Raw genomic sequence first — 25,853 nt, 5'->3', positions numbered from 1 at the left:
GAGAACGCGTTTCAGCACCACGGAGCTGTCCACCGGCCAGCAGCGTATAGCGACTCACTGCTTCTGCTGCTGCTGGAGCAGAGGAGGAAGCTTTTAAGATGATATCAAGTGTGATTTAAGCATAAAATCAAACCCTCTTTAAGAAACGACATGCAGCCACATTTTCAATCCATCTACGAATGTTTATTGTGCGTAAATGCAAACATATCAGGAGTAAATAGTTGTTTTTACAGCTTATTAGAATTAAAAAAGAATATAGTGTGCATGTCAGTCACGAAGTAATGCATAATATCTGGAGTCTGTGTAGTTATTTGCTCTGAGTGTAGGAGCACAAAGGACCGTATTCTCTATATTTCTCTATTTATAGCCCCTCTCCCCTCGGTGGAATGTACCACTATGGTCTTCGCATCAGAAAAAGGAGGGGTGCACAGACGACATATGAAGAGTTTATATGTACCCAGGTTTGTTCAAACCTCCCCGCAGCTCTGGAGGAGATTGAACCGGTCCCGTCCGTTTAAACCGAGAAGACACCCATACCGACTCCTCAATGCAAAAAAAAATAAAAGGGTGCCAAGAAGCTGGGACGAGGGAACGTGGGTGTAAATAGACAGTGAACGCATCTTGGTCTCTCTCTCTCTCTTCCCTCTCTCTCTCTCTCTCCCTCTCTCCCTCCCCCTTTCTCTCTCTCTGTGTCTCTCTTTTATGAAATCAATGAACGAGTTATTGGGTAGGACATAAATATAAGGAATCAAAGCCTCCACCGGGACCAACACGGCATTGCTCCGCTTTTTGATATGCGTCTTCGCCCAAATGCTACATGTGTTTTCACATCAGTGTAAATATTGGCTTTGATAGGACGAGAGTGGAATCGGCTCTGGCACGGCTTCTTCTTGGTCTTCTTGGAACCACATTTTTTTTTTGACCAAGACTTCCAGCAGCTTCTTTTTTTGTAAAAACGATTCTCCCACCATCATCAACCATCTGCTTGTTTTGCGCACCCACATCCACAAACTCACTGGTTGGTCCGAGAAGATGGCAACTTTAACTAACGGGCAGGTGGACGGCACGGTGCTGCACGGTGTCGGTGTCGGTGTGGTCTCCGCCAACACCAACGGGCTCGTGAACGGATTAAGCCACAGCCACAGCCCGGTGGTGGGCTGCCCGGCCACCATCCCCATGAAGGACCACGATGCCATCAAACTCTTCATCGGTCAGATCCCACGCAACCTGGACGAGAAGGACCTCCGGCCACTCTTCGAGGAGTTCGGCAAGATCTACGAGCTCACTGTGCTGAAGGACCGCTTCACGGGCATGCACAAAGGTGGGTGCTTCTAGACTTGTTTTTGTCAAATCTGTCACACATTGGTGAGAGTGAGGAGCCAAAATCATGCAGGATTTTAATTGGCAAGATTGTGCAATTTTCTGTAAAGATAAAGAATGACTTTTACGCATGTTGTTGCTGGATTTGTGGCATTTTATTTCCTTTTCATTGCAATTCAGTGCTTCATTGCAACTATATATCCCAGCATGAGGGTGCATGGTGTCACGAATCACGGGAGTCACGACGGCATGAATTTATGTGTTGGGTGATATTAGGAGGAGCGATGCTCCTCTATGTGGGCAGCAGTGAGTGTGCACGGGAGTGTGTTCACACATCTAGTCCGGCGCGGTTGTAAAACGTGCTTTCATTCACCACCGCGGTGCTAAATCCAGACCATTAACCTCATCACGTTTTCACGTTGCAATAGCGAGGAGGCTGTTGTTTGATCGCCCGCAGCACCAAACACACACACACTGTGCACACCGTAACTCTCACTGCTGTGTCTGTGTGTGTGTGTGTGCGTGTGTTGGGGGGGGGTTGGTCGTGAGAGTGGGGGGGCGGTCGCGCGTGCACGTGTGTACGCACGTGTGCAACACAAGAGGCCTATGAATATATTGTACAGCCTTTTAAAAAATATATATTTTTTAAGATTGTCAGAGTGAGTTTTTCCTCCTTTAATATGAAATCTAAACTATAAAGTTGAAATATAAATTGCACATAAATATATTTTAATTGATTTTTAGACATTCTAACCCAACCAAGCTTATTATTTAGGTCTATTTTTCTTTTTTTATAACTGTTCCCAGTGTAACCCTTTGTTCCAGTAATGAATCATCATAAACTTTGTGGTGTCACAATGTTACATGGCCTTTCGGTGTAACATTAACGACCAGCCTTGTAATTTTGGTGCAACAGGAAGGAATGACTGAGCTTTATCCTCCTATTTTATTTTCCACTCTCTCAAGGGAAGGGTCATTCCCTGCAAATCACCACCTATAACGAGAGGTCACTAATTGATCTGCTACACCTGCAGGACATCTCCCAGGGGAGCAAAGTACATTAAGAATGAGCTATCACTTTTTGGGATCCCCAACCCCCCCCATACACACACACACATTACTCCCCCTTTAAAGCCCCCTCCTGCCTCATGTAAACAATGTGTGACATGCACCATGTGTCAGGAAATGATTATGATATACAAATAATTCCAGAGGGCGGAGACTGTCTGCAGGCACGGGGGAAACCAAAGAGGTGGAGAAGGGAAGAAGAGAAGGGTGGTGGGGGGGGTATCTTTTATTAATAGCCCAGCTGTAGTAGCGACTCCCTGTTGGACAGTTAATCACCAGTGGCCCCAGAACTATAGGCACGGCTGGCCAGCTGATTCTAAGAACTGTCTCCTCACAGCGATATACGGCCCTGCTTCCCGGGCCGGGGCCCCCGCTTTCATTAGCGAGCCCCCGCTGCGCTCATATTTTAACTAGCTGGAGGCTCTAGCTGCTCACCAGCTCACCAGCTCACCAGCTCACCAGCTCGACCTGCTCGATAGGCCACATTCCCTCCCAACTCTCCTCCCGAGGATAACATTCCAAATTAGCGATAAAAGACAGCACGTCCCCACAAATAACAGGCAAAGTGACTGACTGTGTGCATCGCCGTCATACTGGGTTTATGATAGACTTACACAGCATAACATGGATCAGGTATAGCATGCTGGAACAGCAAGAGTTTGAGACAGGAGTAAATACACTTACGAGCAAATACGCAAATATTTTCGAAGAGAAATAATGCATGCATCTTGTAAAAGGCCATTTAAAGTGCTATTTTTTTTTACTTTTTCCTGTGTTTTCTGTATGAGGTCTGGCTTACTTACTACACCTTAACAGTGCCATTTCAGTGGTTACATGTGTTTTGTACATTTTGTACAAAACACATTACGATCTTTCACTCCCTCTCCCCTTTTCCCTCAGTTCCTTCACGCAGTATAAATTTTTTAGAGTCCTACTATAGAGTAGAAAGAGTCAAACCGAGGGCATGATGACCCTTAAAAGGTGTGAAATGCTCCAGTAGAGTGAAGTCTATAGAACTGCCCACCAGAAAACATCTTTTCTCCTCTTCATTAACTCTGCTTTATCCCTTTCATTCTTTGCTTTCCCTCCTTCCCCTTTTGTCTTCACTTTATGTACTTCTTGCACTGACATGTTGCCTGCTCAGTGACAGTGACATCATGTTGGATAACAGCCGTGGTAACACAAAGCCTCACCTTGTAGATGATTAACTGCTATTTCCTTTACAATTTTGTTCAACCTCTGTTTTTTTTTGTTGGTTTTTTTCCTCAAATGGCACATACTTGGTACAGTATCTGTCATCGCTAACAATGCAATGCCTCATCTGGGGGGATACTGTTGCATTCATTTAACTTTACCCAAAGAGACATGGCACTTTTACAAAGAAATAAGCATGGCTTTCAGCGAGATAATACAGAGCTTTTTTCTGCCACGGCAGGTAATAAAAGGCCCTCGTGTTGTGCTGTACATCAACAAGCCTAAAGAAACAGCCTTTGCTATGGTAATGCTACCTCTGAAGAAAGAGACCCCTATTATAGCCATTGTCAGCCGTGCCCGTGATACTATTGCCATAACCCTCCCCATAATGACTCCATGTATCACTAGTAATCTAGTCTTTAGGATTCTGTCCCCTTGGAATGGAGGGGTGGAGGGAGCGGTGGAGGAGGGGAGTGTGGGACGGGGGTCTGCAGAGGCTGGGAGCGGGCGCGGGGACACCGGCGCAGGCCTACATTCTCCCAATGATTTTATTTCTCTCCCCTCTGCGACCGAGCCATGCTAATAGAGGCCATTTATAATGGTCACCGGCTGCTGCTGCTGCTGCTGCTACCAAGCACAACGGGGCTGAGAGGCACGGCTAGCACAAAGAGCCAGCCCTTTTCTCTTTCTCTTCTTCTCTCTCTGGCGATGCAGCATGGGAGGCGGGGGTCTATTCAGGAAGAGAAGGTGTAGATATGATTGCTAGCACTATTCATCAGCCTGATTTCATGTAATAATCACCGGGGCAATTGAGCCGCGATGATACGGGGGAAGACATTTAATAACCGAAGGTTGTTATCTATTGTTTACTGCTGTCACATCTTCAGGCGGTATTGTGTTTCCAGGCCAAACCGTTATTGTCTACATCTTCGTTTTTTCCGTGCAAATGCAAATGCAACTGTCACCGAGTTTGTTTTACTGCTGTTGTTTCATTTGGTGGTAATTTAATGCGAGTAATATATTTGTCCTTGGCCAAACTAAATACATTAGCAGCAGCCCCCTCGCCATAGGCTCAGACAGTTAAAGTGGTTGCGAAGCCGGGGAGTTGCTCAAAGTCAAAGCAGGTGTTGAAACTTCATTAAGAAACGGGCCAAATAGTCCATTTTGACCTGGCAAGTGATGTAAATAAAATATCACAGGTCTTTAGTGCAGATCATCCTACATGCTCACTGTAATAAAAATAACTGTGGTGATTGATGATAATATCTTGGCTCTGGAGCTTTTTCGTAATTTAATATCAATACTTGAGAAAATGGTTTTAATATGTTTGAAATAAAACAAGTGGAGATAGAGTGTGATGACCAATAGTAATCCTGTTTAAATGTACCCACACTGCAGATGGCTTATGCTACAGATGGGGGCTATAATCTATGCAGGTCATAAAGGGAGTTATGGTTCCCTCTGAACGTCTACGGTATTGATATTTCAGCCCTTTTAAGCGAATGTGTCAGTGGAGCAGGTTCAGAGCAGATCATCGTGTTTGGTGAGGCCAGGAAGTCACGATGCCAAAAACATGAAAGTCTCATGCTGTGTTTTATTGCAGGCAATTAGGTGTTACAGGTTGCCATTAGAGTGCCGTCTGCAAAAAAAAAAGGAGGATAAAAACCAAATGTGGCTTTGAACAAAGAGAGGAAGAAGAGCGGGTGTGTTTTTTTCGTCCTGCAGGTCTGCGTTAATGCAGCATGCGTTCCGGCCGAAAAATTTCACTCTCGTTGCATCATCCTCTCTCTGTGGGATCTTTCTCTCCCCTCCTCTCGCATTTGGTTTGGGATGAGTGTGTGTGTGCATATATGAGTGTGTGTGTGTTCATGTGCTCCTCCTCTCCTCCCTGGCCCAGAATCCTCCACTCAGCTCAGCTCAAAATGCGCGCTCAGGCCCCACATTGTGCCCCGGTTCTATAAAGACGCGTTGCAATCGATTTTGACTGTTTTGTCGGGGAGAAAGGCAACACGTGTCACAGAGCGGGTCGCTTCTTACCACTCGGGCACCACACGCCACACGCCGCGCCACCCCCCCACACACCCCTGTCCTGGCACAGCCCAGAACTGCCAAGCAACAAGAGGGGAAACAAGAGGCGGAGCCGGAGCGCGGAGTACAGTGAGCCTAATTTGTCAGGAGGGCCGTTGTCAAGGCAGCACTGCCTCTGTTGTCCATTATTATTGGAGGGGACTGTCAGATGAGGGCCGGCTGATGGCCGAGCAGGGAGCCAGTTAGTCACAGTGAGAGATGACCGCGCCGAGCCAAAGGAGGGAGTGCTCACGGAGCTCCTGCGAGGATTAGCATGCTAACAGCAGGTTTTGGAGTCATGAGGCCTGTCAAGGAGGTGGAGCCCTCTGGCTCCTCTGACCTCGGCGGCCCTCTCATTAAAACCACTGACCTTTACATACACAGAGAGAGATAATGTAAAGGGATGGCTGCACCCATACGTTCCTCTCATTTCCTCTTCCAGAGTGCTGACATACATTCAACACAAATTGCAAGTTTGGTAAATACAAAAGTAAATATGTAATTGATATATATGAAATATATCAATACCAATAACAAAGACACACATTTGAAATAACTATAAATCCTACAATTACATTGCCATTTATAGTGACTTAACTTCAGAGAACTTTTTTGTGTTGACAGATCAGGAGCACATGCACGTCTACTAGTATCATACAGTAAAATGGTCTAGTCAGCATATATGAGGGTGTTACTGTAGTGTGTAGTTATGTCATGGCTTACTGTGGACGGCGGTGCAGACCTGTGGAGAAGCACAACACTGAAGATTTGTGGTCATTGTTATAGGTCAGAGAGGCTGCTGATGTCAGCAATTTTCACACAGATAGATAGATAGATAGATAGATTATTTGCTAATTTCTACTATTTCCAAGTGAATTATTTTCTAGTGTAAGACTCTAGGCGTGTGATGTTTTCTGTTTCCTGTGAGATCGCTAACTCACATTTGGATATCAATATTCTGTTAAACTAAAGTCGAAAGTGATTCATAATATTTGCAACAATTTCTAAGGCGAAAAACATCTCTGAAAAATTCATATGCACACAGTGGAAAAGCTTTCTTGTGTTTGGGCACTCGTCAGCCAATAGCCCACAGCTGGGTTAAAATAACCTTAAATGTTTCATCAACATTTGGCCTTTTGTTTTCCATAAAGAGAGGCTAAACAACTCACTCAGGCTTCCCTCCTGCTCTTACTTTCCTGTTGCCGTGTTTATTGCCCCGGTGTACCATTCTTCCAGAGGATGAAAAAAAAAAAAAATCCTTTTTTGACAAATGCTCCTTGGAGAGGTAAATATTTTCTGTTTTCAAGGCTCTTGCATCATATAAGTATTATTGTGCTCCGTGTTCAATTTTTAAAAAGCTGACGCTTTAGGCCTCTTCACTCTTTTAGGTACGTTTAATACTACTTCCAAGCCCCACCGTGCTTCAGATACCGGTGGCCGGTTCAGGAGACGGGGAATGCAATACTATTGAAATATTGGAAAGTCTTACATGTTGTTTTTGAGATTTACTTTTGTTCTACTGATAATCTCATTTCTAATAATAGAGCTTCCTGTGGGGAACTGCCCTGCCTATTTTTTTTTTTCTAGCTTGACATAATTATTTTTTTTTTTTTACAAGTTTTAAAATTCATTGCTATTCAGGATTAGCTTTGATAAGTATAATATAATGACAAATATAAACATGCTGCTTCCATAACACAACCTGCTATATAGTCTCCGCATGTGATTTCTGTCTCTATACTTTACATTTTGTTCCATTTCTGGCTCTCTTATCTGTGCCACGCAATTACACGGGCACCATGCCTTACAGTATATGTAGTTGTTCAGTGTAAAAGGCTTAAACACCGTTTTCTTTGCTCACCAGTCAAAAGGTTATGAATCTCCTCCGCGTGTGAACTTGGTGGTTTTTTTTGCCTTTTAGATTAGAGCTGCAGGCTCCTTTTATCAAGCTTTGCACAGTCAGGAGGCATTATGTCAGGGAATATTATAATATCCGTGCCCAATATCTGTATGTGTACAGTATATGTGTGGGCTTATAAGCGCTTGTATACATTTTCTCTGTATATTTATTGTGTGTTCATCCCTTTCTGTGCATATGGATATACGTATATGTGTGTGATTATACTCCAACTATAAGCCTTAGCTAAAGCAGTACTTTATAGCAACTTTTAATGTTTAATTTTATTTATATTTTAGGCCCAAAACCGACTCAAACCCCCAGTGTTCACATGAAAACGGGTCCAGCTGCAGCTCTCTGCTGCAGAGACTGTCCACGAGGAAATAGCAGCATGACACAGCAGCAATATGAAGAACAGAAGCAAAGTTTGTCACAGCTAACTGTGGCAGCAGTCCATTAACGCAAGCATTCATTCTTGTTACATATTTCTGCTCCAAATGTCTTTTATTCGCTTCAAACTCCATCTAATATATTTAAATGTTCCGTACCATTTCTAACATCGTCCTCAAGGTCAAGTTATGTTTTAATATCACAGATATTATCACCTTGCACATAGATATTGTAATAAGCATTCACGATTTCTCCAAACAGTGATACTTTCAATTACCTTTTTAGCCCATACACAATTGGCTCATACACTAAACAAATCATTCGGCTATGGAGATTTATGGTTCATAGAAAGTTGAATTGATGTTTATTCTCAACCAAATTGCTACACATAACTCGAAGTGGCGTATCTGGGTCTGCCTGCTGGGATACTCCAAAGCAGGGATTACACAAGCCGTGTATTATTTGTCCCAGACAGAAAGCACGTCAAAGATTGTCGAGCATGGGCATGACTCGTCAGGACACGCACATATTTAGCTTTCTCTGTATGCATGCATACAGACTCCTGTCGGTGCGGTGCGACGACTGCCAGGTTTGAGTGTCCCTGATTCAATTCACTTTCTTCCCATCTTCCCTTCATGCCTATTTCATGGCCCCCAATTAAAAATGCACCACGTTGACTTGTAAAAGGAAGGTGGGAATGGAGGTTAGGGCTTTTCAAAGATCTCTCTCAATTATTCAAGACCAAGTTTGATTCAGAAAATGGAGGAGGATTAATAAGTCATGCAGAAGTTTTCGAAGGTTTGGGGAGCAAAATGTGTAATGCAAGATGTTCTGATGAAACTGACAGAAGCATCGACCAAAAAGAAATGTTTGTACTCGATTAGGCTTGACAAGTTTTGACTCCCAGAGTCAGCAAACTACTACTTCTCTTTAACAGATGCACGAGGGATCTGAAGTTCAGGTCAGAGAAGCTTTGTTCCATTTTATATTTGAGAAATAAATTTAGTTTCTGAACGACAAAAGGCCACTGAACAGCTTTGAATTGGTATTTCAATTTTTGCCAATTGTTTCTAGGTACCCACTGGGTCCATATCATTCCATTTTCATTCCCCCAAAATGGAGCAAATCAGTGGCTTCTCCTATCAGATATTACCATTCAAATCATATTGGCACCACATTGAGGGAAAGTACATCAAGGCTTTATCCTATCCTGCTGGTTGGAGAGCAGATAGACCAAAACATATCGCTGCAGAGGGAGATGGTGCAAGAGTGCGTAAAACGACAAGGAGCTCAAGACAGAGAGAGAGCGAGCGAGCGAGGGAGAGAGGGAAGGAGAATTAGAGAGATGTTGAAACGGGGATGATGTAAGAGAATGCGTGAAAAGAGGCGAGGGAGATCCATGGAAGAGGGTTCGGGTGTGTGGTGGTGGGGGGAGGCACACAAAGACAGACAAAGAATATCAAGAGGCAGGGCGATATACAAGAATGAGAGCAGAGATTGTAAAGAGACGTGCCGACTAAAAATGGAGGCACAGAGAGATTGTTCAATGACAGGCACAGAGTGAGCAAAAGGAACGAAAAGGAAGAGGGAAGAAAAGACAGACAGACACAGAGAGAAGTAGAAAGAGTGAGGGAGTCCCAGAGACAGATGTCGCCCTCGCTGGCCCCGGCAGATTGATAGCTTCTGGCCCACTTCCATGCCAGGCTTTGACCCCACTGTCCTCTGCTGTAATTTATAGGCTGCGTTTTGCCAGATTTAAGCACTACTCTGTGGCCATCATGGCTCGAGAAGGGGGAATGACCTTCCTGGGATGGGAGCAGAATTAGACTCCTGCAGCTCCGGCCACCCCGGGGGTAAATAAGCAACGGCCCTCCATATTAAATGGATCTCTGACAACACGTTAATTGGACAGGTTTTATTGTTTATTTGTCAATCTATGGTGTGTTAGCTCCTGCACTTTCTTCACACACTTCAGTATGTTAATGTGACAGTATATATAGTGTTCAAGTGTTTACCGTCTTCAAGATTAGATGAGTGTGCATGTGCAAAGTAGCTCTTTGCTGCATATCAGTTCAGTCTTCTCATACAGTACTTCTCAACAGTTTTTTTTTTTTTTTTTTGTACATTTTCCTACAAATGTCCAGCAAGATGTGTCCATTCAAAATAAGTCAAATACAGTCTTTTCAAAATAAAACTAATTAGTTAGGTTTAGGAAAAGTTCGACTTAGTTAAGTTTAGGCAATAAAAATACTTGGTTAGGTTTAGGAAAATAATTAATTAATTAGTCAATTAAGGATCGAGTTAAAATAACTCCGGAAGTGGTATAACTAAAGTACTAAAGTTACATGACAAGTTAACGTTGACGTTTTGGGTACAAATACAGTTCTCCTGGGCAAAGGTCCAGTGTTTTTTGGTCCACCCATCCACGCCGACCTCCTTCCTAGGCAGCCTTTGTCGCTCATTATACTTCCTGGAGATAGATTTCGTGGGATATATACGAATTACAGTGTATTACTTTTCATAGATATAGCAACGAATGGTGTATGAGAATAACCTGGTTTATATAGTATTTAAGTTTTAATGTCTTTAGCATCTGCAAGAATAAATGAGTGTGCATGTGCAAAGTAGCTCTTTGCTGCATATCAGTTCAGTCACACTCCCATCAACATACAGCAGCTGAGAGGTTCTTTACATTTTGGGTGATACAAAGTCTGGACAAACCATTGGTGTTCTGAAGTAATTTCCTTTACTTAAATCAATAAAATAAAATAAAATAAAAGACCACGTGTTGTCTTTACACTTTTTATAAAGCTGAATTGTTAATTTATAAATATTGTTGAATTGGCTAGAAAAAGGACAGAAAAGTCAAACCAACTGTTTTAACTTTGGCAGAGAACTGAGTGTTCCCATCATCTATCATATTAAAAAGCGTATTGAGAAAATGTTTTTATGATTCTTGCAAATAAGTGAGGAAACATAAGTGCGAATGATTGACATTCAGCTGGATTTAAGCAGGTTCGTGCTGTTTGCAGAGAAGATTATCTACCTCAAAGCAAAGGAAAACCTTCATAGGGTTGTTGACACATGATTGAAGTGGCTAGGAGAAAATGTACCTACATAGATCAATACATTGAATTAGTAAAAAAAAAACAATATATCACAAAAACTCTTTCATTCCCACTGCATTATCTATTTTAAACAAGGCCAAATAGACTGTCACTACTTTTTAATGCAGCTTTGGACACCTTCTCTTATTTATTTATTAATTCATTTATTTATTTTTTATGTTTTTTATGTAATTGTATGTGTCTTCATGGGTGTATGTTTTTATGTTGTTTATGAGCCCCTAACCTAAGACAATAACTATGTGACAGACAAAAAATTTTGAATGTTGAATATTTGAATATAACAAAAAAATGGGAGCAGCAGCCAATGGCAAATGAACACAATGTTTTTAGTATTATATTTGCATCAAACAAAGAGCGTTGGTGGCTATTAAACTTAACTTGAACATGGCATTCACTGAGCTGATGGTGAGTGCACTCTTTATTTATATTATTTATTTATATTGCAATGCCTTGTCGTATAAGCAATCTTTTCTTCTTCTTTTCTTCTTTTTAATTTCCTCAGAAGTTTATTTAAATATTCAACATTAGCTTAAACAATTATATAAATAGATATTATTATGTTATTGCAACCAAATGAACTGCTTTGGAATCTCTTTTTATTAAATATTAAATAAGTATTTTTTATTTCAACCATTTTAATTATTTTTTTGAGTCTCATAAAAGACACCTCAGACCATTGTCTGCAGCTTTTTGGTCCTTTAAAGTTCTCCTTCACTGAGAGGCCGTGTTGCTTATTGACTGATTAGCTGCTGCCTCCATAAATCAAGCACTAATTTTGCGCAGATTGCCGGCACAAATGAGAAAATGAGAAAACCGCAGCATAGGTTTGCACTGTGGTTTCTTGTAAAGTAAATACGGCCCTGCATGTATCCGGAGTCTGCCCTCTAGTAAACTAACTTGGCTGGCTGGCCGGTGGGCTCAGCTGCGTTTGTGCTTGGCCATTCAGAGCGTTACTTCAATGCACAAATCAGCCCAGGGAATGATCTGGACAGAAAGCCTTCAGCAAATTATTACAGATTTGCAATTTAATGGCTTCTGAGGTCTCTCCCAGCCCCACACAGGTTCCCTACGAGACAGAGCCCATTAGTTTGGTCCTTTAATCACAGAACAGGAGATGGGAATCCTGGCCAAACCTATACATACCCCGCTTCACTTGGTGTGGAATGATTTCATGGGCTTATAGATAGAGACAGAGAAGTATGTGCGTGCGCGCTGGCGTGTGTGAGCATTGGCTAGTTGATAAGCTTTGCTTTCCCCGGAGCAACAGCAGTGAGCGTGTGTCAGTGTGTGTGTGTAGGAGAGAGAGAGAGAAAACAATGCGTTCCTCTACGGATCGTTTATCAATACCATGAGGACGCACGGGGCAGTAGCAATTAATTTGGCATAGGCTGTATCTAACGCTAACAAAAGTCCACTTCATAAATAAAAATGGAGAATTAGATTCCAATGTCATGTTCCCAAAAATGTTTTCATTAAAAGTGGGTTTCAATTTAAGTAAAACATGAAAGTGTTTTACTCTGCAATATTAAAGTTATTATTTTAGCAAACTAATTCAATTTAATCATCACGAGAGAAACATGACAAAGTAAATCATTTACTGAGTCTGTTCGGCAGACTGTAGCAAAGTTTCTAATTAAAAGCTCTACTTTTATAAATATCAGTTTGTGTTCAGGTGACTCTCCCTGTCCTATGAGCTGTAAAACAGTCCCTCACTTAAAGCTGCAGTGGATAGAAATGGAGCAAATATGATTAAAAAAAGTTATTTTTATAATAGGGTCACTATATCCTGACAGTATGAGACAGGTAATCTGAAAAAAATCATGTGCCTCTGTGTCCTCCGGTGCTCCTAATGGCATCGGCAAGATTTCACAGACCGGAGGAAAACAACCAATCAGAGCCGAGCTGGTGTCTGCCGTCTCTGAGCAGCTGTCAATCATTCACTAACGTCGATCAAACGGTCAAACTAGGCAGCGCTGATCAAATATGAATCAATATTCTGTTACTGTATTGCCTATTTCTCTCCTCAAATGTTTTCAGAAACATCTTGTAGTGTACTGTTTAACTGTAAAATTAGAAAGTTTGTGACCTGGCAGCCATGCTGAGATACGTTTAGGAAATACCAAGCACTGCCTACCAGCCGGAGCAAACTTTCTAATTTTACAGCTAAACAGTACACTGCAAGATGTTTATGAAAACATTCGAGAAATAGGCATTACAGTAACAGAATATTGATTCAGCAATGCCTAGTTTGACTGTATGATCGGAGTTTGCAAGTGATTTACAGCTGTCGTTGAATGAGCAGCCAATAGGAACACTCTCTCTCTGAAATGACCTGAGATTGGCCAAAGTCTCCCGTCACGGGCTAGATTTTTTAAATCCTGAAAACAGAGCCATGATGAGGTGCAGAAGTCTAGTTTTCTCTCAGAACACTGCAGGTTTAAGCCTGTAGTTAAAAAAAAACTAAAAAAGCATTTGCTTGTGATTTATCACTTATTCTGTATATTAATCGGCAGTTCCCATGTTATGGTCCGTTATGGATTTACAGTACAGTCCCGTATATATAGGCAGAGAGAATGTACTTTAGATAATGAATAACTTTTGTGATGCAACAGACAAACAGTCAGCCTTTCACAGGGTGTTAAAGCAGGTCTTCTCCCTTAGCTATAGTTGCCCTGATTAATGTGCCATCGATGCAAAATGTAAAAACTATCACTCCAATCTGCCTTTCAATGTCCCAATTTGTCCAAGAGGAAGCCAAGCTTTCTAAATGAGCTGGATAAAAGTGACTGCCAAAGGGGGTGAATATATATAATTATCTGTGGCTGGAGCACCAACAAAGGGACTTTGAAAATCAACTTTGTGCGCCAACGGCTTCATTAGCTCGACGGCAACAAAATGTCTCCTCGAGTTACGGGCGGAAAGACGCAGGTATACCTGCAGAGCCTCCTGTAGAGCCTCCTGTAGCCCAACCGCTATCTGTTTGGGATTAGAAGCTACTTAATACGCTAATGTTAATATGCTAATGTGTTAATGTTGTGTTTGAATTATGAGGTGATTTAAGAAATGGCTTGCTGCTGTTTTGTTGGCCGTACGCATTGACACGTTAGAAAGGACGGATAACTGTGTTTACTTTGCATACGGAAATCCCTGGATGTCTTTCATCTGTCCTTCCTATAGCGACTAGTGGTCCATGTTAGCTTTGCAAACATCTTAATTGTGTTAAATGGAGGAAAAAGGGGGGAAGATTAAAAGCCATTAATGTGTGTTGTGTGAGGGTTGTGCTATTCCCGGGACGGTGCTTTTGTTCACTTTGGCAAAGCAGACGAGAGAGTTTCACCTTGAAACTCAATGCACACCAGAAACATTGTCATTGTGTCTACCTAAAGCGCTGCTGTCTCTCGCTCGCACTGTTTTATCCACTGTCAGACTCGCCTCGCTTCGTCTTTGCATTTCTTTTTGTGATCGCCTCCCTCCATCCTCCTCACTCTCTTTGTACGTCTCTCCCATTTTCTCTCGTTCTGTCTCTCTCTTGCTTTTCCCTTTGTAGCACTGTTTCTCCCCATCACTCTCTCTCTCTGTCTGTCTGTCTAAGCGTCAGATAAGCTCACTGGGGGAGACTTTAGAGGACTCTCCATCTGTGTATAAATAGCTCTGGATGAATTATTGAGGGACCTGGGGTTGCTAATAATCCCGCAGGACCCATCTGACAATGACACAGAAGATGGAGGGAAAACAATTACGCAGGCTTTCTCCTTCAGAAGAGTGGGAATGGGAGTGGGGGGGTGGGTGGGGGGGGGGACTCGGCGGCCTCTGGGAGCCTCCTCGCGGGGCCCAACATCTTGGCTAATAAACCCAATTAAGTCTCCGGAATCAATCGGAGCCCCGGGGGCGTCCTCTCTCTTCCTTCCCCGGACAGCGTGCAACAACAGGAAGTGTAATGATTCATGTTCCCCCTTCTGCGTTTGGATCGTCCTCTCATCTCCATCTTGCAGGTTGGCAAGGCGGACGGGACAGGACAGGATGTCCGCCGAGGCAGGATAATAGGACAGGGAGTGGAAAGGAGAAGAGAGGCGAGGCGAGTGGAGAGGAGAGGTGCACGGAGGAATATTAATGGGAGTGTTTATCCTGTAAGTGTTTTACCGGGGGGACGAGACATGGGACCACTCCCATGACAGACTTAAAGCACTTTGTCCTCTTAGTGATACATGATTCATCTGTAGACGGATTTTTGATTAATCGGCTTTGCAAGGTCCTCGTCTGACTGTTGACACAATATGCTCCTACCTATCCATCTACCTACCTACCTACCTAATATATCTAAAGTATCCTATAAAAATATCGTATAAAAACGGAAAGTAGAAAATGTTATTTATTTTATTCTATTGCATATTATTTATCAGTCTAATGGTTCAGTGTCTGCAGATTCAAACCCAGACAGGAACGATTTTGCAAAGACATTCAGTAACCAAGTTTCCATACAAATGTTGAGCAAATTTTTTATCGGATTTCCAGAAAATCAGCAAAATAAAATGCAAATTAATGTGTTTTTCCATCCACTACCGTTATGCGAATATTAGGAGTTGGTTCATCGAGATAAACAGTTAACAAGTGGATGCAAATACGCCTACTGACAACAATTGTTATGTCCAACGGCAAAATTGTTCATATTATCTCCTCATGCAAAATCTGCACATATAAACTATGTTATGGTTTAGATTAGGGAAAGATCTTGGTTCTAGCAATTAGAATAAGGTATGGTTAAGGTTAGACAACCAATGCACTTGCAGGTTTGTGACAAGAGGTGAACTCCGGTCTCGTGCATGAAAGCCAGGCGTGCTATGTGTGCACTCCTTCCAGTGCAACCCGATATCACGCCAAAGTGTGTAATAGACCTGCCTGTCCACCAGAGGATAGCATGTCGTATCATGTTTTGCCTTGCAGAGGCGTGAATATTAAACACGTGTGTATGAAGGTGCAGTATAGGCTACAAACCATTTAGTTAGGTTTAGTAAATAATCATGGTTGGGCTTAAAATAAGTACGAAAACTAAGTACAATATGTACGGAAACAACTTAACATAAGTACGGAAAACATGTCACGTAATTTACAAGACAAAACACCGGTCTCCTGCTTGAAAGTCCTGTGTTTGTTGGATCCATCCACCTCCACTCCCGCCCGCCATAAGCGGTCTTTCTCACTTTTTATTCTATGTCACTAGCTCTGAGCGTAGCATATATACGCAAATACGTTAACATTGCATCAGTACAGACTACATGGCGTACAAATGACAAGCCAAAAGCAAGACCGGCGTTCTTATTACACGCTTTTGCCTTGTGCATTATCGTGTCATTCATGCGCCTTTTCTTGCGACCGGGCTGTCCTGTGATGGAACATTGGCTTTGGATATTTATCATCAAGTCTGAACATACTGGTAATCCTGTGATACTTGGCTGGTATATTGTGTCTCCTAAAGGCCTGACGTACATGAGAGCAACCCAAATCATAAAAGAGACAAATCAAGACATTCAGCATTAAAAGTGCTGTGCTGTCTGGATTTCAGAGCAGAGTTTTAGAGTCCCATGATGGTCTAAACACTGTTTCAGAGCTTTTTCCACTCTGCCAAGTATAAAATTCCCAAATGAAACAGCTGTTAACAGTTATTTGGCATGAAAATGCAAAAAAAAAAAAAAAGTCCATCTGATATCAGTCGAACATTGTTACATTAGTCAGCATCAATAGATTTCCCAGAGTGCCCGACCTGGTACGTAACGGTGCAGACCATCTTAGGAGTCACTCCACGTTTAATAATTCATATTGTGAAAAGCTAAATTTGGGTCTCCCAAACAGTTCCAGACAAAATGGCTGAGGTAGGATGAGAGTGAGCTGATTCGTCTGCCTGGATAGTTTGTGTTTTGCCATCAGGGGAGCTTTTAACAAGTGTGTTGAAGCAACTATGTTACATGTGATTCACTTGGCGTGAGAGTTGTTGAGGAGGGTTTTTTTACTTTGTGGCACGAGAGCTCAAGCGTCACACGTAAGCCCAGTTTGTGTGTGTGTGTGTGTGTGTGTGTGTTCTGTCCCGACCCTCAAGGGGCCGGGTGCGGGGGGGTGATGGAGGGGTTTGGTGGGTGGTGTGGGGGGACGACACTGTCCTAATGATGCATTTTCTACGCCATTGATTCAGTGGCTCTGCTCTCCAGTAAATCCTTCACATGCAACACATTAAAGCTGGCCCTTTTTCCTCCTTCGCCAATCGATTAGCACAGCTTAGAGACGGCCACTCTGGGAAGCAGGGCGAGAGATGGGACTTGTTATCTTCAGGGAGCTCTCACACACACACACACACACACACACACGCGCACACACGCACACGCGCGCACACACAAATAACATTTGAAGGTGCTAATTCTTTCTAACCCTTCTTATGTCATAAAAAATGTAAATCTATCTGTGGTTTAAATGTGAAAGTGCATCAAAGTGTGTGAGAACATTTTTAGTTTGCATGCATTTGCTATTAATACCTGTAATCTCTGGATTACTGCATGTATTTTAATACGGGAGGTTGCTCACATCCAACTCTCTTGGTCTTTTTTTTGGGAGGGTTTTGTTTCTTTTTCACTGTGTGCAGATGCAGGTAATTTTTTGAGTTTTGATGTAGTAATTATTGATTTTCTAAGCTTTTATTGTCATAAAAGGCAATTTTTTATTCCCTCACTAGTTGCCTGCACATTTTTTGGGCAACTTTTAAATAATTTATTCATGCTATTTTTCAGCATGTTGCAGAAAAGTAGCACTCAAACCCTCAGAGCACATTCATTTGGCATGATGATATAACAGTTTTGCAGGAAATGCCCCGTTATTAAAATTTATGTGACACCCCACAGTCAATCAGAAGTCAGTATTCGCCCAGGATACAGTATAACTTTTATTTCACGATCTTCATATCCTCATCTCCGAGAGCAATTAAGTTACAACTGGAGCCGCTATTGTCCTAAATTACTATGTCCTGAACTTTTAAAAATGGGGGAAAACTGGCACAGATGTACAGTAGTGCTGTCCCTCTGAGTTCCATCCGTCATAATGGTTATTAACTTTTGCTCTGTCTTTTCTTGCTCTCCAGTGGCGTGCTCGGTGCATATTACAGATTCTTCTTCTTGTTCCCCCCAAAGAGAGGTCTAAAGGATCTGCATATAGTCGCCTATAGCGGAGCTGGTACTGCTATTACATTCCATTATAAATGAATTCACCTCCTCTTTCATAATATTGCCCCTCAGTTCTGCTTCACTCTGCTGAAATAATATCATACTCAAGACCAGCATTCGTTAGTTCACGAAACAGCTCCTGAATTTTTAAGGCCTTTTTTACAGAATGAAAAAAAAAAATGCTTGATGTGGTCTCTGAACAGTAATTGAAGTTTTTTTTTCCCGTGTTTTTTTTTTACCCCCCTTGTTCACTCAGACTACAGTAGCATTCTCCGAGCTCATATTGTGGGCTTCAAAGTGCTTTTTTATTTAATCAGGGTTTACAGCTGCCAATTAAAGATTTTAAGATGATACGGGGAGAAAGTTGGAGCGTTCCCGCCTGGAGACCTTGGCCGTGTCCCCTAAAATAGCCTCTATCCTCTGTCTCTTTTTTCCATTGTGAGTAATGATCTAAAAGGTCAGCAAAGGTGAAGGGGATATGAGCGACTGCTGCTCACTTTATTGAATTACTATTCCTCGCAGAACGAAAAGTGCGAGGGCTTGTCTGGGGTTTTTCAGTTTGATGCCAGAGATATTCAAAGAGGACCTATTATGCTTTTTCTCTTTCTTTTAGTGTGCTGTATAGATTTTTTGTGCATGTAAAAAGTCTGTAAAGTTACAAAGCCAGAAGTCCATGCCAAAAGGGAGTTACTCTCCCCCACAGAAACACTGCTCCTGAACTGCCTGAAACGCCTTGATTGAAGTCCTGCCTTTTCTTCCGTAACGTAGTGATGTCACCGAGTAACACATTTGCATAATACCTGCCCAGCGGCTAGTTTGGCACGCCCTCAGACAAAGCTAGTTAGAGCGGAGCTGGAGAGTTTGGTTTGGTTGACCAATTACAAAAGAGTGGACCAGCTGACCAATCAGAGCAGACTGAGTTTTTCGGGGGGGCGGGACACAAGCTCAAACAAAGCGTTTCAGACAGAGGGTGAAATGTGGTGTTGCAGCACAACCGGTGTAAGAAAAATAAATCTTTTTTTGAAGATTAAAGCATGTAAACATGTTCTAGTGGAAATCCGAAATACAAGTATGCACCTGAAAAAGAGCATAATAGGTCCTCTTTAAGTTAAGCCTGTCTGCGGCGTTAATTAATCCAAAACATTTCAATATATATGAGTATAACACTATTAAGACCTTTTCCATAGATGTGTTCAATATATGGAAAAAAAATGTGCAGGAGTTATCCAAACACATGGTTGCAATAGCTGTGTATATTTTATTTCCAGAAGTGGATTTTGCTGCATTGCAACTATCAACTTCCCACATTTAATTTTCTGGTGTTTTGAAGCAGATAAGCTGTACAGTAACAATCATAAGGCTCATATTGAGTGTCCCAGTTACAGCAGTACGAGGGCGACTGTATCATTCTTGAATCAGGAAGTCTCTTAATACCACAATTATTAGTATTCCTCTTTTGCACTCAGTGGTACTCGTTTTCACCACATGACTAAAACACCAAGGCTTTATATGCTATTTCTCTGAACACAATGAGTCAAGAATTTCCGTCTTTACTCTGACCCATTTCAAGAGTGAATTGAAGGGTGTTATCTAAGCCTTAGCACTCCCAAAAATCCAGTCAGAACGTTCTTGTCTTAAGGTCAATCTTTTAAAAAGGAGGGAAAAAAAACATTCTTCTGTTTATTGAGCAAAGGCCGTCCTTGGTCAACCCTTTCAGGCGGAGATAAGTGCTAACAGAACTGAGGTAGGGGGAGATGTGGAGATTTCTATTGACTGACTGAAATTGGACAGCCTCAAACAAAGTTTCATGCCAAAGTTTTTCGAGGCAGAGTTCCAGGGCTACGCAGCGTGGAGTTTCAGCCGTGCCGTGGATAAAGCTTTTTAATGCTATTGACTCTTTTTAGGCTCTCACCAAGATGTTCTGAAATATTTAAATGATCACTGGGAGTTTCTCCCCGTCTGTGGCTGGGAATAAAAGGATAGAGTGAGAGGAGGGAACTTTTTATGTCAGCCTTTTACAATCCCTGAATTAATAGGCACACGATAATTAGAGAATTCTGTGCAATAACATTGTCCCCAAGCTCTCTAGTCTTGGGTGGCGACAGGCGATGCATGCTGGTAAAAAGTAATTCATGTGTCCAGTAACGCTGAAAAGCACTAATTCGGGAATGCATTAGTAGATTTGCTTTTAATCATAATTAGTTTCAAGGGAGACGTTATAGATTGGAGTGTCCCTCATCCAGGGCCATAGCTCCCGCTGAGGTCAGAGAGGTCATGGTCTCTCTCTATAGTTTTGGGATATTTGGGGTTTTATTAACCTGACATTCTGTAATTACAAATATATATTATAAAATGTTCTCAATCGCTAGTTTCAAGTCTTCTTCAATACAGCATGATGTTCATTTAGTAAATTATGGTCCCATTTAGAGTCAAATAGACCATAAAGCAGGGTGTGCTTTAGGGCGTGGCTACCTTGTGATTGACGGGTCGCTACCACGGCATTGTCTGGGAGTTGTCCCAGACAATGTTTTCGTCGTAGAACTTTAACCCTTTCACAGTGTGTTTGCGTTCGGTCATTCTTAGCTCAACCTCTGGTGTCACTTCTGGTTGCAAAAAAACAAGATGGCAACAGCCAAAATACATAACACGTGGCTTCAAAACGGCAGTCCACAAACCGAGGGGTGACGTCACAGTGACTATGTCCACTTCTTATATAAAGTCTATGATTACGGCCATATTGTCCAAATGCTATTCCCACACAACCAAGGCTAGAATATCTGAAATTAGTCATACAGTTGGAAACCTGGCAAAATATTACAATTGATTTTCAGCGACATCACTTCATAACTCATGAATCCTGCTTCAGTACATAAACAATGTCTGTTTAAATAAACAATGTTGGTTTTTAAATAAATCGATCCTGAGTAGATTAGACTTAAAAACCACATGTCGTCTCTGTAGATATAAATATATGTACTGTATATGTGTGGTTAGATTCCCAGCAGTCAACTTGTTGGGAAACTACATGTAGCAAAGACAGCTCATTAAGTACATGTTTCCCATAGTTAACAAGGTCAAAGCTCTATGTGGTCCAACACAGCTGTCGTTTAAATGAGGCCTGGTGACAGTTGGTGGATTTCACCACTGAAGCTCGTGTCTTTTCTTCTTTCCCCACCAGTAAGTATTCATAGTCTCAACCATTCCCTTGCTGCTTTCTTTCATCTTCTCCCCTTTTCTTCTCCATATTCCTCTCTCTCTCTCTCTGTCTCTCACTCTTTTCCCGTTTCTCTCTCTCTCTCTCTCTCTCTCTCTCTCTCTCGGTGGGTGTGTGTCCCTTTAGGGTGTCTGCAACGGTTGAGATAAGAAGCGAGTGTAGGACACAGGGGGATGGTGTTCACAGAAGCTAGGTGATCTTATCTCCTCTCTCTCTCTCTCTCTCTCTCACCGAGCGGCCCTCGCTGTTCTGCTTTTCCCTCTCTGCTGTTCTCCTCCCCCTCTTTCTTTTTGCTCCCTTGCCCTTCTTCCTCTCTTCCCCCATCTCTCTCCTCTCCTCTCGTCTCTCACACACACACACACACACACACACACACACACACACACACACACACACACATTCTCTCAGATCCCCTCTGCGCTGCTGTTGATTTGAATTTGAAGTGATGGGAAACCAAATTGGCAGCATTGACAGCAGAAACAAACAGCTTATCTCTCTCTCCTGGGCCAATATGGGTCTTAGTCAGATACTAGAGCCGCTGCCAGCATCTGACTTGTGACAATGATGATAAATTGAACGTTTGTTGACTGTCACTTTTCATGTGTGTGTGTGTGTGTGACCGTGTTAGCATTCACGTGTGCATGCGTGCTTGCCCCTTTACATACGTGTGTGAATATTCTATAGTGGTGGAACGTAAATAAATAGAAAGTAGAGTATAGCACTTAAACACAAGTTTGAGGTAGTTACTTTTACCGTCTGTTTCAGTTTTATGCTTCTCTATACTTCTACTTCACTACATATCAGAGGAAGATGTTTTCGTTTTACTCAACATATATATGCAAGCTATATTCATTCATTAATTTGCAGATTAAGATTTTTTTATACAACACATATGATGATCCAACCCTATCTCTTACAAAATTACTTCCCCATACAACTGAACTGCATTCTCAATTACATGTCGAGGGAAACAAGTTTTCTCCCGGATTATGGTCAAATTTCTAACTGTTTTAAACACGTGGTAAAAGTTGTAAATCGAAACAAAAGCTACTTGGTTACATTTTGCAACTTGGCAAATATGTCAATCAGCAAAGTTTCCTCACTAAATTAATAGAAAACGTAATCCGGGTGCCATAACATTTCTTGTAATGACTGTATTTGTAGTACATCAACGTATCCTCACAGCGGTTCGTATGAATATCTTACGAAAAGTTATCCCTCTTCCTACAAATGTCCAGCAACACGTGATGCACATGCCAATTCCCGCTCTTTACATGTATATAGTCTTTTCAAAATAAACATCCGTTTTCACAAGGAACAACTTAGATAGGTTTAGGCAATAAAACAACTTAGTTAGGTTTAGGAAAAGATTGTGGTTTGGGTTGAAATAACTCCGGAAGTGGCGTAACCTAAGTACAGAAGTTACGTGACAAATAAATCATGTTGACTTCTGTTTTCACACGGGATACGAACACTGCTCTCATAGGCGAAAGTGCTAGGTTCTTTTACCCTCCCATCCACCCTGACCTCTGCCCCATGCACATTTTGTATCTCTTTATACTTCCTGATTTACGATTACGTGGATTACATACAAATTGATTTTGGAGGATATATATGAATTACATTAATATTTAAATGTAATTTGTAGGCAACAGGGTTGGATGAAGGGATGCTTGACCTCGTCTGACAGTGCTGTGGGAGGAAATCAGACAAAAAAGGTTGTGAAACACTGGATTATCCTTTCCAACAGGAAATAATCTCCGTATCAACTACCCTCAATGCAGTTTACACACTAATGCATCAGTAATAATCAAAAGTGCAATATATAATATTAAAACGCAACAGATACTGTGTTTTTTTTAGAATAGTTTTACATCCTGGTATGGTATTGCTGAATCTGAATATTTCTTCCATTGCTGGATATCCTGGATGCTGTGGGTGCCCGCTCTCCAAAACATGGCGTGTGAGTGCCAGGCGTGTGAATCAGAGGCTCGCGTGTGTTTCCTCTGGGACGGCGCCGGCATGTAGCGTTAACACGACAGGCCCGGAGAGGACGAGGAGGTAGCCAAGCTGTCAGTGGCCAGCTCCCACTCCGCCTAATGAGAGAGAGGCCCGTTAATTAAAAACACCAACAGGCGGAGCTCCCCAGCGTCTCGCCATCAGGACGACCCGGGGTTAAAGACACGGAGCCGAGAGGATGGGAGGCACGCTGCCTCTACATACAGTACATGGTGCTGCCCTCGACAATAAACAGCCCCCAGTATGCAAAAAAGAACAAAGCAAAGCACGACTAGGGAGAGCTATAAGAGGAAGGGGCTTTCTTTAAACTGTTTTTTTGCGGGGGGAGGGGTCTGTGATAATCGTCTGCTCAGCGCTTGATGTTCCCAGAACAAACTGTGGTGCTTTTGTCTCTTTGTGCTCGTGTTAGTTGCATGGCAGCAGGGAACGGTTCGTCAATGTCTGCATGGAGACTTCTGTGATCCAAAAAATGGAGAGAAAAAAAATTACCCGAAATTGCTTTTTTTTCTTGCAGCTGTAATGTTCACTAAAGGAGCCCTTCAAATGCTCCAAATGCCTGCTAATATCATCACTGTGCAGGAACTAATTGTCCCTTGTGGATGATTTATGTTTCTTTCACTGAATTTAATTGAATTGAGTTTATTTATTTTTTTTCATTCAGTTAAAATTTCCAGAGTCTGAACCAATATGCAAAACACCTGCAAATATGTGAAAAATATTTGCCTCAAATTGAATCGTGTCACCGCAGCCTATTGTGCAATTGTCTTTGTAAGTGTTTTATTAAACTGTCAAACACATGAATCATTAGCCTTGATCTGCAGATTGACAGTTTGTCAGCTCTCTGACAGTGGCGCGCGCCTCGCTGTCAACAGGGGGTGGCGAGGGAACGGCTTACACGTTCCCCACGGCTTCTTCTTCTTCTCCTTCCTTGCCTCCTGCGTCTCCATCTTCCTTCCACCCCCACATGTCAGCCCAGGTGCTAACAAAACCGAGGATTGTGGGTAGTCTCGGAACATATGGAGCAGAGAGATGGAGAAATGAAGGGTGGAGGGAGGAGAGGAGAGGGGAGGGGAGGGGTGAGAGAGAGAGAGAGAGAAGCTGTCAGGGAAATGTCTATCCCTGTCACAGCAGCCAGAAGAGTGCGATGGACGAATGGATAACTGCTATTTCAGACTGCCAGGGAGAAAGCTCAGTCAGATTTGATGTGTTTTGCAGAATGGCTCTCGTGCAACACAGAATGCACAAATCGTCGCATCTCCAAAGCCGAAATTTTTGGTCTCGCTTTCATGTCTTTTTTTTTCTTTCTTTGTTGCATGCGTACGGATCGCGTTTGTGTACAGAGGAATGTTCCATTTGTTCAGTTGTCGAAATGCTGTTCACTGTGCACAAAACGCGCAGGCACACACACAAACACGAGCGAATTCCCAGAGCGGCCATGTAGACAGAGTTTCAGAGCTATGGCTGCAGGCTTAGTGTGTGTGTGCGTGTGTGTGTGTGTGTGTGTGTTGTTTTTGGCTATTCGCTGGTGATTGGTGCAGCCCCCTCCCATGTCTCTCTCTTTCTCTGTCCTCAGTTCACATAACATAATCATCTCTCTCTCTCGCTGTATTTCAGGCTGTGCCTTCCTCACCTACTGTGCCAGAGAGTCGGCCCTGAAAGCCCAGAATGCATTGCACGAGCAGAAGACCCTGCCAGGGGTAAGTCGTACACGAGGAACGCCATGTACACCCAGAAGCAAAAATCTTACACAAACATATCTTGGATTCACTCCGGCACACACAAACACAGATGCTCATTTTTAACATATAATGCCTTATATTCATTTCACATCAAAGGGGACTGACTGACTTCGCCATGCTTGTCATGTTCTGTTTATCACTGGCTGTGCACCAGACATGAGCGCAGCCCTTCTTTCTCTTAAATATCCATCCTTTTCCTCTGCCGCTAGACCCCCCCCCCCCTCCCTCTCTCTCTCTCTCTCTCTTCACTGCCTCCCTCTCTTCACTTTGACAGTCACACACACACAAACCCATAGGGAGAAGCCACACACAGCATCGCATCATTGGCATACTATTTATAGTCCTTCCTCCTGTTTGTGTAAACGAGTGTGTGTGTGTGTATGTGTGTGTGTGTGTGTGTGTGTGTGTGTGTGTGTGTGTGTGTGTGTGTGTGTGTGTGTGTGTGTGTGTGCGCGCATCCATGTGTGTGGGCAAGTGTGTGAGATAGACGGAGAGGGATGAAAAGCGGGTGAGCGGGTGGATGTGGGCTATTTTGCACATTTATGTGCGCGCTCTGCAACATGAGTGTGCATCATGAGCGTACATCACGACAGCATATCTCCACACAGATGTGGG

General features: G+C 42.6%; 1 protein-coding gene across 13 annotated transcripts in view; it reads left to right on the top strand.

Annotated features, from left to right (window-relative positions):
* Nucleotides 1-546: 546 nt before the first annotated feature.
* celf4 (CUGBP, Elav-like family member 4) overlaps nucleotides 547-25,853 on the top strand; it is a 99,206-nt gene continuing 73,899 nt past the window's right edge. For 11 of the 13 annotated variants that reach the window (XM_074628607.1, XM_074628737.1, XM_074628728.1 and 8 more), the window contains exons 1-2: nucleotides 897-1,321; nucleotides 25,114-25,196. In XM_074628607.1, the coding sequence (XP_074484708.1) occupies nucleotides 1,033-1,321; nucleotides 25,114-25,196 (372 nt within the window). In that variant the 5' untranslated portion in view covers nucleotides 897-1,032. Of the gene's footprint in view, nucleotides 1,322-25,113; nucleotides 25,197-25,853 lie in introns of all 13 variants that reach the window. The other 2 variants (XM_074628681.1, XM_074628718.1) reach the window with 2 other exon arrangements.

This window comes from Sebastes fasciatus, chromosome 1, assembly GCF_043250625.1.
Source record: "Sebastes fasciatus isolate fSebFas1 chromosome 1, fSebFas1.pri, whole genome shotgun sequence".
In the NCBI taxonomy this organism is placed as follows: domain Eukaryota; kingdom Metazoa; phylum Chordata; class Actinopteri; order Perciformes; family Sebastidae; genus Sebastes; species Sebastes fasciatus.
The sequence above is the reverse complement of the archived record's forward strand: the minus strand, read 5'-3'. Positions and strand labels throughout refer to the sequence as shown.